Source organism: Amblyomma maculatum, chromosome 1 (assembly GCF_055883805.1).
Source record: "Amblyomma maculatum isolate TAMU_Amacu chromosome 1, ASM5588380v1, whole genome shotgun sequence".
Lineage (NCBI taxonomy): Eukaryota > Metazoa > Arthropoda > Arachnida > Ixodida > Ixodidae > Amblyomma > Amblyomma maculatum.
This window is the reverse complement of record NC_139344.1, coordinates 80,320,702-80,333,401: the sequence shown is the minus strand read 5'-3', so window position 1 is coordinate 80,333,401 and position 12,700 is coordinate 80,320,702. Positions and strand designations below refer to the sequence as shown.

The 12,700-nt window shown below is 45.5% G+C and overlaps 1 protein-coding gene across 1 annotated transcript; it reads right to left on the bottom strand.

Moving 5' to 3' along the window:
* Positions 1 to 301: 301 nt before the first annotated feature.
* On the bottom strand, positions 302 to 2,906 carry LOC146202884 (uncharacterized). Its single transcript, XM_084602298.1, has 2 exons — positions 2,661 to 2,906; positions 302 to 1,145 (listed from the first exon to the last, which is right to left on the bottom strand). The coding sequence occupies exons 1-2, from the start codon at positions 2,904 to 2,906 to the stop codon at positions 771 to 773; spliced, it is 621 nt and encodes a 206-aa protein (XP_084458424.1). The 3' UTR covers positions 302 to 770.
* Positions 2,907 to 12,700: the final 9,794 nt, after the last annotated feature.

Here is a 12,700-nt window from a genome sequence, read left to right as displayed (position 1 = left end):
TCTCGCACACAGGATCCTGCGCTGGTGCACATATTACCACTGAAAGCCGTCTGCGATCGAGCTCTATAATACCCTTGTTACACGGACAAAGTTAACCGCGGTTACCGGACTGAACTGTGGTTATCTCAAATCGCCGTTCGTCGTTGTTACACAGCACTCCAGAGCTAACGCCGCCTTGGGTGGAAAAGACGAACTGACGCTACAATTTGGCGGAACGAAATTCCGTACGCAAATATGTGCGTTATTTAGAATATATTTGTTATGAAACATGATATCGATGAGAAGTATGTTTTGTGTCGCAAAATTATTGCTTGGTAAAGTTTGTAACACGGGCGCGGACGCTACCGACGCGCTGGGCGCCGCCATCTTCTCGGTTAATGACGCAAACCGAGGTCGCCAAGCTCGGCTCGCGATAACCGCGGTTAGTGGCGTAACCAGGGTTTGGTCCGCCGTGTAACATGGCCTAACCTCGGTTTCGCGTAACTGTGCCTGTGTAACAAGGGTCTATCGCGCTTCGGTACCAAGCTAGGTGATCTGCCGTTGTGTAACTCTTCCCCTCCACCTCTGCAACCTCTGCGTACAGCTTCGCAGCCGCGCTGGTTACCACGCTTCGTGTGGGTTTAACTGTCGACTGCCAGTGTGATATATGGGGATTCAAATGCTTTACTTCTCGGCAGTGTAGCTTTTCATATTCTCCTCGGGAATCCTGCAATGCGGACACCGCTTTTGGGGCAGCCATATTACTGGCTGCGATCATGCTTTGCGCAGCATTACGACTTTCTGCTCTCACTTGGCACCGAACTTGCGGCTCGACTTTTCGCTCTCGTGATTGGCGCCGATGGGGGTAGGTCTTCTGGTACGGGCATTGTACGCGAGGCCCCCGTGCCGCCGATTACATCAGGTACGTCTGGCACATCTGGGATATCGGGAACGTCGGGGATGTCAGGTACGTCGGGAATATCGCCGGTCAGGTCGACAAAGCTTGGCATAGCAGGCACGGCAGGGACGGACGGAAAACTTGGAAGGTTGGGCAGACTTGGGAAGCTGCCGAACCCGGGAAGAGTGAAGTTGAATTGAGGCATTTGGGGCATTTGGGGCATCTGAGGCATCCATGGCGTCCACGGCATCCATGGGCCCTGAGGCATCTGATATTGGAGAAAATGCAGCAATAATGGCGTCACCAAAAACATTTTTGCTGTTTCAGCGTGCACCTACTCTGTCTTTTCTTCCTTTCGCTCAGCACTTTGATTTCCCCCTTCCTGTTCCTCGCTATCCCTTTCTTTCCGGCGACCCCGTTCAGTGCTTCGGGAGGTTTGATAGATACCGGGACGGGCAAACGTCTTTTCACTTCTTTTTGATTATTTTGCAATAAATAACCTCATACTACTATTAATACTACTACTTTCATCTTGAAAGTAATCGCGAGTTGACTACAAGGCCATGATTTACGATCGACAAACCGAGACCTCGCGTAACATGCGTTCTTTTGGCGTGTACAGGTTATGGTGATGTCGTGAGCATTTTTATTTTCACCAGGAAGGCGGGGTGCGACAGCTAAAGGCGACTCCCCCCCTCTCCTCTCTTGGCTTGTAAATTCTAGCCCTAGACGTTCGCGTGGCTTGCGACCAATAATATCAGCGAACCTAAAAACATTATGTCGCGGGCCTGCATGCGGCGGATGGTATCCTTGCAGCTTTCATGGAATGCCTGCTCGTCTTATCAGCTAGCATGGACTGACATATCCGCCACTAATACTTGCAGAAAAGATACGATATAAGCCAGATACTTTAACAATGCCTGATGCGCCTTCTAGTGACGCCAGGTAACAAGGCAAGTTAATTAGGCTGGATTTATTGGCGCATGAGCATCAGTGGTTGCCATACGCCAAACACGCGCTTAAAAATGAAGTTAGTGCAGTATTGTCATAGCTTTAGCGCCGTCTAGGTTTTGTGGAAATCGCTCTGGAGCGAAAACGCACTAGTGAACCTGTTCATTCCTCAATTTGTATTTTTCGTTTCTCTGGTTGCTTTCAAAGTTTTTCCTGTGCTCGCATAGAGTAGACTGCCATAGAAAACCAAATGGAGCTTCTTTTTTTTTTTTAGGAATAATTTCTTATAATTCTCAATGAAGGCAACTGAGCAATATTGTAATATACTTTTTTGAACATATTGATGGAAACGGTCTAAGTTCCCGATGCGTAACAAAAGAGTTCGCTTCTGAAGCTCTGAAGACACTGCTTTATAGCCAACATGACCCCTGAAGACTATGGACACTTGGTGTGGAACAACCGTATGTGAAAGAACTGGGACCTATACTAACACGTATAATGTGTAAAATGCAGAGAGAAAATTAGGTACTATAATTATGTGGCACGGAAACGTTAAAAACAGTATTTTAAGGTGAACGCCTTTCTAAGCTCATGATGAAAATCTCGCGTCGGCGAGATTTGTCCGCGAGATGTGTCGGCGATATTCCGCGAGTGACAATATACTGCGCGCCCGCACTTATGGAAACGGAACTACCACCGAGGTTATTCGAAGCTAGTAAGAAGTGCAGCTACGAGAAAATTTTCGCGCGGTATGACAGGATTTGCTTTCTGATAGAATATCGCAGCACGCCCGTTTCCGAGACGTCATTATGCAACGACACTAAGAACCCACCTGAAATCCTGGAAACGTCCAGTTGACGACCGCGACCTGGAAGTTCGGCACCTGGAAGGCTGGTACCACCACAGTGATTCCAGGAAAGTTGAACCATCCCGGTGGCGGCTGCGGCGCTGGCGATGGCTGGGGCGTCGGTTCGGCCTGCCGCTCGAGCAGTGGGTTGCCTCCGAGCTGTTGAGGGGCCGCCGAAGCCAGCGCCGCGCAGGCAGAGGCGCATAGCAGACACCAGCCGAGCCGCATCATGCCCGCTGCGGTCTCGGAGCTCGGCCGACGCGGTTGCACGCAAGAGAACTACAGAAAACGCACGCGCATGTCAGCCGCGCACATTTCATTTTGTGGCAGACGCGTATTATTTGGGCTTTTTGTTCTATTCGATAGCCGAATCGGCTAGCTATAGTTCTCAAAGTTTGGAATAGTTTATGTAAGAACTACATAAAACTCGAATGATATATGCGTGCGCCGGCGCAAATGCTCGATTATACATGCGAGCTCGTCTTATTCATCGTGCTTGAAAACGCGTTTTACGCGGCAGAAACAAGGGGTCTGAACCTGTTGCGATAACTCTATATATTTATCTCTTCATTCAGTCCTTGTGGCGTTAATAGCTTTTTGCGGATATGCTCCGACTTGCACGTCATAAAGCTTTACTTAATACAACCGCCACGAATACCGTACAATGCCGAGTTTCTCGATGTCGAACATCAAAAATACACATTTGAAACCAGATCTGGCTGGCTTTTCAGCATTGTATATGTATAAAATATTGTTTTCGCCCCTTGATGTGCATCAAATATAGGCGTCATTTGTATATTTGACGATTTATGATAATTTAGTTTGCCTTTGGAGATGATGGTAGGTACGTAAGCGACTGCATTTTAGAAATGTGCGATGCGCGAAAACCAACTCAACGAGCTTTCATGTGCGTATTTTTGACATTCGACATTTCGAACCACATTCCTGATTAAGAGAATTTATTAACTCGACTGATAATCAATGTTTACGGCCTTCAGTTTTCGTTATGTACTTTAAAACAAAAATTGAAATGTATACTAGTCTTTGTTAACCAATTGAGATCGACAATGTTGAGATCTAACACATACATAATGTCTGCCTCGCCAAACAATCCACCTAAACGGACTGCATCGACGTTTCTCTCGCATATCTTCAAATGAAAATTTGTAAACGTGAAACACAAACAAAAATAACAAGCTGGTACGAAGCCGTGGCGTAGTGACAAAGAAAGGCTAGTGCTTTCACTAGGTCACTACAAGAACGTCTTGCCATCTCCATGGCCTGAATTCCGAAAGAAAGGCGCGCGAACAGCCGACACGGGACATGCCATATGAGCAAGCACATAGGCCACGCTAAACGCGATTCCGAAAGCAAACTCTACAGGAAGCACTGCCAATCACGTCCTAACTCAAGTCAGCGAGAGCGCCTGAAGCGATTTCGTAATGCGTCGTCACCGACAGCTGCGGTCTCGAGAAGCTCTTTCTTGCCCATTGTTCGGGGTTTTATCACACGAAATAGTCCACTCAGAGAAGTTCGTCAGTTACGGTCAGCGTAAACACGCAGGCAGAATGCTTAATTGTGTGAGCTACGTTGACCCTCTAGCAGAGTTTAGTGGTGTTTTTAAAGCTGCGCTAGAAGATTCAACGTGCGCGTGTACGCACAAACACGCACTATATCCATCAACGCCACCACGTGCTCACAACATAAGACACACTTGCGCACATTGTCTAATAATGTGAATAACATGACCATCTGTTCTCACCTACGCAGAATATATTACTTGTACGTATGCAGCACACAGTTTCGTTCAGCGAGCTTGTTCCTGTCAGTACCACGTCGGATTACTTTTAGTGCCAGGATAGGAGGATATGTAGAGTCCTCCCACCCTGATGCACCAAAACCGAACAGTTTGGAAGTCTTGTCGATGGCGGTGAAAAATCTACACCTACCTTTTACGGCCGCGTGTACTTGCGGAAGAAGTGCCTGCGACGTAACCGCAAGCTCGAGTGACTCAGCCACCCAGTGCCATTTCAGCTTTTATCGCTCGCTGCGCGGGAGCCTTCGAACGCGGCACGCAACGCTGGCCACCGCGGCACAGAGGCGCGTTTAGGTAATTCGACATTGAGCAGCGCGGCCCCGTCCCATGTGCAGCTGGAGGAAGAAACGCGCGAGCCCTCATCGTGCGCGCGGGGCTACTCGATGGTCCGCAAGGCTTGCTGTTTTCTGTACACTCCACTGCTCACGGCTCATCGCTATGCGTCGTTACGGGGGCAATCGTTCATTTTACCGGAATGTGCACGCCCCCAATATTGTGAAGGAGGAGCCCTTCCTTTCTTTGCCGTCTTGGGGGACGCGTGTAGCGGTGCATACCGCCTGCTTCTAATTGCTTTTATTTGGTTTTCTTCTGGGCCGAAATTACCGCTTCAAAACCGCCGCCGTGCGGTTGGAAGGAGTTAATGGCACGAGCTGTTGGAACGTCGTCGTCAGACATAGCAGTAATTGAATTGCACTAATGAAATTACTGTAATTTAATTACTTTTCTCGGTAATTTGTAATGTAATGAATTACTTTTTGATAGTTATTTCGCAGCAAAAGTAATTAATTCCTTTCGAAATTACTTTTACCAAAGTGCGCCACTACTTCAGTAGACGACAAAGAAGTGCCGCGAAAGCACGAACGACGTGCGGCCAGCCGAAGCCAGCGTAACGGGTCGGCAAAAGGAGACAGAATTGAGCAGAACAGTTAGGGTAGATACTTGGGCTTGTTGGTACATGATCGAAGGGAACAAAATGTAGCGCACCAAGACAAGGACAGAGAAAGAATACACACACAGCGCTGTGTGTGTATTCTTTCTCTGTCCTTGTCTTGGTGCGCTACATTTTGTTCCCTCAGAACAGTTAGCCTGAGACCTCGTCTGAACCATTCTCCAAGCAACAGGATACACGTTACCTTTGTTTTTATCTTAATTAAATAAAGTTTATTCACTCAAGTCGTCAAGGGAATGCTGAAGGGAGAGACGGTGCAAGAAGGCCGGAGTTGAAAACTAGTTGGGAGCGCGGCGCAGTGGCACTCCCTGTTGCGTCGGCTAGGGCACAGTGGTGCTAGGTTACACTCGTCACCATGGGGCGAGGGAGGGTTGGGGTAGGTGGAGATAGGTGCAAAGGTCCATGGCGTGAGCCACCGTGGCTTGATCATTACTGAGCAGTGAGCACAAGGGGCCGACGTTGATTCTTGGGAATGCGGAAACAATAGATAACCTATAGCTTCTTCGCGCCCTTCAAATGGCGGAGACAGCTCCAGGCCAGTAAGACGCTGGGTTCGCCGGTCATTTCACGATCGTTCGACCATGGTTCTGCTTTTGTGGTTGTTGCTTTTTTTTCTGTTGTCTTGATTTTGTAATGGAAAGAGGGAAGAAATAGCTCTCTGGGACGAAATTTGGCGGGAAGACGAAAGAATATGTGTGCTTCGCATCTGGAGTTGTAACAAGTTATTTTGTTTACTAGCTTTACTTAGTTTTTGCATGAATAAAAACTAAAAAGTAATTTAAAAGTAATTGAATTACCAAGTAAAAGTAATTTAATGTAATTTCATTACTTTTTGGGAGCAGTAACGAGTAATGTAATTTAATTACTTTTGCGATATTCAGCAAATTAATTAGTAATGCAATTTAATTCCTTTTCAAAAGTAATTTTGCCATGTATGATCGTCGTACCACGTGACAATGAGCTGTCCATCGGAGCTAGGCGGGCTTATAAGCGCAGCGAGGAAAGACTCCGTTTAGCAGCAAACATCAACGCCCTGAAACTTGCTGTTAATACTGAAGCTTTACCGGTTTTTCCGTCCACTCGACAAACAAAACACACAAAAAATGGCGACTTTGGCGGAAGGCATGGCAACGCGTAATTGCTTGGAATGGTATAGCATTTATTCCTTAGCTGCATAGGCAATAAAATCGTAGCCTGGTTCTGTACTTCACAGCAAGCGATTACGAGTCAGCAAAAATACAAATTTATTGCTTATTTTGTAATAACGATTTTTCCTGTTTGTAAAGATTGCTTCACTTATCGTTAACGAAAAACTGGGGAGTCGTTCTGTCAATAACATGAATGTGAAAAGCTTTTCGGGAAATAAACCGCTGGGAGCGCCGCGTTGCTAAAAATTGGTTTATTGGAAAGGAAATGAGCAGTGCACTCCTCGGCGGGCACCTGACACGCGCTGTAAGGGGAGCAAGCTGAAAGCGAAAAGAAAGAAAAGTGCCGTAGTGAAGGGCTACTGAATAATTTCGACCACATGGAAGTAGTGCACTGACATCGCGCAGCACACGGACACCTTGCGTTTCGCCTCCATCGAAACGCGGCTGCAGAGGTCGGGTTTGAACGCAGGAACTCCGGGGCAGCAGATTTACAGAGGAAGTGAATATTCGAATCCGATACATTTTTGTAATTCAGACCAGCCGCTGCGAAAATTGCGGGGCAGATCTAAAGATGAAAAATTGTCGTCGTTGGTGCCGTTGCCGGTGTAACCGAGCGAAAGAGAGTCACTAACCGAAGACAATTTCTCACACAAAGAGAAAGAAGGGCCATATGAGCTCTACGCCGCTCCCCTGTGACTCCTTTTCTCTCTTCTGAGATTTGGCTCGTGAGAAAACAAGCACTTTGTAACTGCACATACATACATACATACATACATACATACATACATACATACATACATACATACATACATACATACATACATACATACATACATACATACATACATACATACATACATACATACATACATACATACATACATACATACATACATACATACATACATACATACATACATACATACATACATACATACATACATACATACATACATACATACATACATACATACATACATACATACATACATACATACATACATACATACATACATACATACATACATACATACATACATACATACATACATACATACATACAAGCATCTCATATTCTTTGCCTCAATATGTAAAAAAAAAAGCTTAAATAGCTCCGTTCAAATTCCGCATTAATGAATGCCATAATCGTCCTTGGGATATTTTTTTAGGAAATAATAGCCTCAATGTGTGTCTAAATTATCGGTAAACACCTGAACTTCGCCGTAAGGGAAGGGAGGTAGGTGTGAATGAAGGAGCAGAGAAAGAGAGGTCGTAGATGAGAGCTGCGGAATAATATCGACCACCTGAGGATCTTTAACGTGCAAATGACATCGCACAGCACACGGACGCCATTTAGTTTCGCCTCCATCGAAACGAAGTCGCCGCGGTCGGGTTCGAACACAGGAACACCAATTCACTAGCCGAGCGTCATAACCTCTGAGACGCGGTAAATTCATATTTGCAAAGAAAATGATATTCGAATCCAATCACTTTCGAAATGCAGACCGCCCCTGCGAAGACTGCAGAAGAGCACGAAAATAAAAAGTTCTGTTTTTTAGGAAAAGGAAACTGCTGTAATAATTGGTCCACAGGAAAGGAAAGGCGCAGTACCTGTCACACTTGCTCTATGGACACCTGAACCGCGCCGTGAGGGAAGGGAGGAATGTGGGAGTGAAAGTAGGAACCGAGAAAGGGGAGCCGTAGTGGAGGGTTACGGAGTAATTTCGACCACCTGGGGATCTTTAACGTGCTCTGACATCGCACAGCACACGGCCGTCACTTCGTTTCGCCTCCATCGAAACGAAGCCGCCGGGGTCGGGATCGAACCCGGGAACTCCGGCACAGTAGTCGGGCGTCTTACCACTGCGCCACCACGACGGGGCGGAAACCGCGCTGTATCAGTTTCACTTTTCGTTCAAACTTGAACCGTGTCGTAGGGGAAGAAAGGAAGGAAGGCGGGAGTGAAAGGAAGTGGTACTGTAGTAGAGGCCTATGAAATAATTTCGGCCACCTGGGGAGCACACTGACATCGCACAGCGGACGGACATGTTTGCGTTGCGCCTCCATCGAGACGCGGCCGCCGTGGTCGGGTTCGAACCCAGACACTCCGGATCAGCAGCCGAGCGTATTGACCACTGAGCCGCGATTAATTCAGATTTACAGAGGAAATTAATATTTGAATCAAATACATATTCAAATGAGGCCGGCTGCTACGAAGACTGCAGAGCAGGTCGAAAAAAAAAAGAATAATAATTGGTTTACAGGAAAGGAAATGCGCCGTGTTTGTCACATTTTTTCTCTGGACACTTAAACCGCGCCATAAGGAAAGGGAGGAAGGTGGGAATTAAAGCGGAAAGAAATAAAGAAGTGTCGTAGTGGAGATCTACGCAGTAATATCAATCACCTGGGGATCTTTAACGTGCACTTACATCGCACAGCACATGGATGCCTCTTCGTTTTGCGTCCATCGAAACGCCAGCCGTCGGCGGTCGGGAATTTTAAAATTGTTTTTTTTTTTTTTCGGAAACAAAAAAAAACGCACTATCTGTCTCACTTCTCCGTGGAAATCTGAACCAACGTTTATGATCTATAAACGACGATCTGAACAGCGTCTTAAGGGGAGGAATGAAGGTGGGAGTGAACCAAAAACAGAGAAGGTGGGACCGTAGTGGATGGCTCAGGAATAATATCGACTACCTGGGGATCTTCAAATGCACTGATATGGTACCACATATGGACGCCTTTTGCATTCTGCCTCCATCAAAACGTCGCCGCCGCGAAGGGGTTCGAATTTGGACAGATCATATTCTGGCCTTTTGTGATCGCAGCTTCCCTTTCTCACACGCCTGTTATTCGCTCGTACACTAGTCGGGGAGCGTCGTTCAGTTTTCGTTGAACTTTAGTGATAGCGGTCTTGTCGCGGGGTTGCGCTGTCGCTGTGCTATTCTATCGCCATTCAGGATTCAGGAATCTTCAGGGCTTTTTTTTTTTTATTTCGTGCTAAGTTTCATTGGCTAGGGTCAGAAATATTTGGTATCAGCATGTTGGCTCCCCTGCCCAACACAGCATCAAAGCTTGAAAATGGCTGGATCAAGTTTTCACGCGGATAGGACGGCATGGGCCCATTGCTTGGCCGGCACGATCACCTCCGTTAGATTCTTTTTCTTTGGTGTTACGCTGGACACCAGCCACAACGTCAGAGAACCCAACGAAAAAGAAAAAAAGAAAGGAGGCTGCAACTCCATCCCTGCCACATGATCAAGAACTCCACGGAAAATGTGCCAATATGATGCCAAAGTTGCAGTGCAGCAGCAGACAGTGACCTTTTCGAACACGTATTATAATTAAGGGGCGCTCTTTTTACAGTAAAGATCCTAGAAAATCTCGTCGCTGCTGATGTGTCACCTCCGCCGAATCCCGTTCCCACGCCTGGCACGCATGGACGTTTGCCTGCCCCGCCTTAGGATGGGCTACTTTTAAACGGAGGAGCGCGCGTTCTTCCACAGGCTGGCCTTGCTACCTGAACTCTTTGCGACGGACCCACCGAGACCTTAGAGCGTCTTATCCTGGAGTGCCCGCAACTGTCTGCCTATTATTCTGCATTGGCTTATAGCGAATCCGATTCCTGCAAATGCACATTCAGATTGGTTAATAAAGGTATTATTATTATTATTATTATTATTATTATTATTATTATTATTATTATTATTATTATTATTATTATTATTATTATTATTATTATTATTATTATTATTATTATTATTATTATTATTATTATTAGATCGGGCGGTGAATTCGCCCCGTTTCGCGTATGCACGTGGTGACTATGTCGGTCTCCAATTTCTTCTCTTCTGTCGACTGATTATTTTTAAATGACATTAGTGATGCCGACGGACAAGCCTCAGTCGCTTCACTGAAATAGTTCTTGATGGTATGCATCAGTACATACCTCTGCATACTCCTACTCGTAGGAAGTACCCTTCCTAGTTTTCAAAGGAACTAATAACGGCGTTAAAACTCAAGGAACGGGCCCATCGTAAAGCGAAACGCCCCGGACTTCACAATTGGGCAGATGAGTTTCGCCGCTCTTTGCAAACGCTTATACAAGCGGGACCACGACTCTTATCTTGAGTCTTTAGAGAGGAGTGCCACTAATTGTCTTAGTCAGTTCTGGCGGTACGTTCGCAAGCGTTCCATTAAATCGGATTCCAGTATCAACTTAGTTACTCTCAGGGGTCGGAAATTCGGGATGTTGCCAACAGTTTTCCCAACATTTTTCCTCCGTATACAAACCTCCACACAGTGATTCCGTATGCTTCCCATCTGGTGCACCATATAATTCCTTTTTCTTTGACGAGATGTTAATAACTGCGAGTCTTAAGCGTCTGAGACCATCCTGGACCTGATGGCATTCCAGCCGCCATAATAAAAACCTTCAGTTGTATCTTTGTACCAGTACTGACTGCTATATTTAATAACTGTTGAAAAATGCTGCCTTTCCTCGCGTGTGGAAAATAGCACGCGTGTTTCCTGTCTTCAAGTCAGGAAACAAATCTCATGTTTCTAATTATCGTCCTATTTCTCTTCTATGTGCAACCTCTAAGCTTTTCGAATTAGCTTTGCATAATGTACTTTCCCTCCATCTCAAACATATCATAGTACCGAATCAACATGGCTTCATGTCGGGTCGGTCTACTTCAACCAACCTAGTCACGTTTACGACATATGTCTCTGCAGCAGTCCTTCAGAGAGGTCAGGTTGACATTGTGTGATGTGATTTGAGCAAAGCTTTCGATGTTGTTACTCACTCACTACTTCTTGAAAACCTTCTACTCTCTGGCGTCGAAGTCTCACTCGTAGCCCTCCTACGCAACTATCTCCTTGATCGCTCCTGCTTTGTCTGTGTCAATGGACAGACCTCCTTCGTTTATCCTGCAACCAGTGAAGTTCCTCAAGGTTCTGTATTAGGCCCGCTTCTCTTTTCCGTTTTTATTACTGATGTTTCCTCGGCGATCAAGAACTGCACGTTTCTTCTTTATGCTGATGATATAAAAACATTCAAGGTAATACATTCTTTTCAAGATTGCTTGTTGTTGCAATCGGACATATCTGCTATTTCTGATTGGTGCGCGAAGAATCGACTTACCCTCAATTCTTCCAAAACTAGGGTTGTCTCATTTACTCGTAAAACACACAGCTTTCTCTACCATTATTCTGTGAATTCTGTGCTGTTGGACAGGGTTGATGAAATTAATGACCTCGGTGTACTTTTTGACCGCACCCTCAGCTTCTCCTCTGATACTAAACGCATTTCTCAGCGGGCTATGCGCACATTCGGATTCGTCTGCTGACATTCGAGAGAGTTCCGTACTCCGCTTCAGTTCTTAAAGCTGTACCTGTCCATATGGTACAGCTTTAAGAACGCTCTCGATCCACCCCCACTGAATTTTCCTTCTCTTAACTGCCGGCGCGACAGAGTAGATATAATTTTGCTGTACAAACTCCTTCATGGCTACATTATGTGCCCTCAGCTCTTAGAGTACATCTTACTGCGCGTTCCGCGAAAGAGCATGAAAGAATTCAGACCGTTTCAAGTTTCTCCGTTTCTTCATTCCCATTCCCCTCTGGACAGAATGCAAAGGTTGTTTAACTGTTTTTGTCTTCACCTTGACATTTTCCGAAGTTCACTCGCTTCGTATATATTGAATGTTCGTATCGTTGTATTTTTAACAGTACTTTTTGCTTTTTCTCCAGTTCAATGCTGCCGGTATCTTGAATTGCATTTTATCCGTTTCTTATTTATATTTTAACTTTTAAACTTTATATTCGAATCTTACTGTCCGGCGTTCAATTGTGATTCTTTATTGTATTTCCCTGTAATTATCCTGTGTTTTAAGTACCACACACTTGTTGCGCCTGGAATGGTTGTTTATTTTATGTGCATTTCTATATTACTATTGTCAATGATAGTTATTTGTTCTTTTTCTCTATCGTTTTTTTTTTTTGTGATGTGCTCTACAATTCTCACCGTGTATATAAGACATGCTACTCGGTGACATTCTTTCTCTCCGTGACTCTTTTCGTCTCAACTTCATTTCATATGTTATTTGTT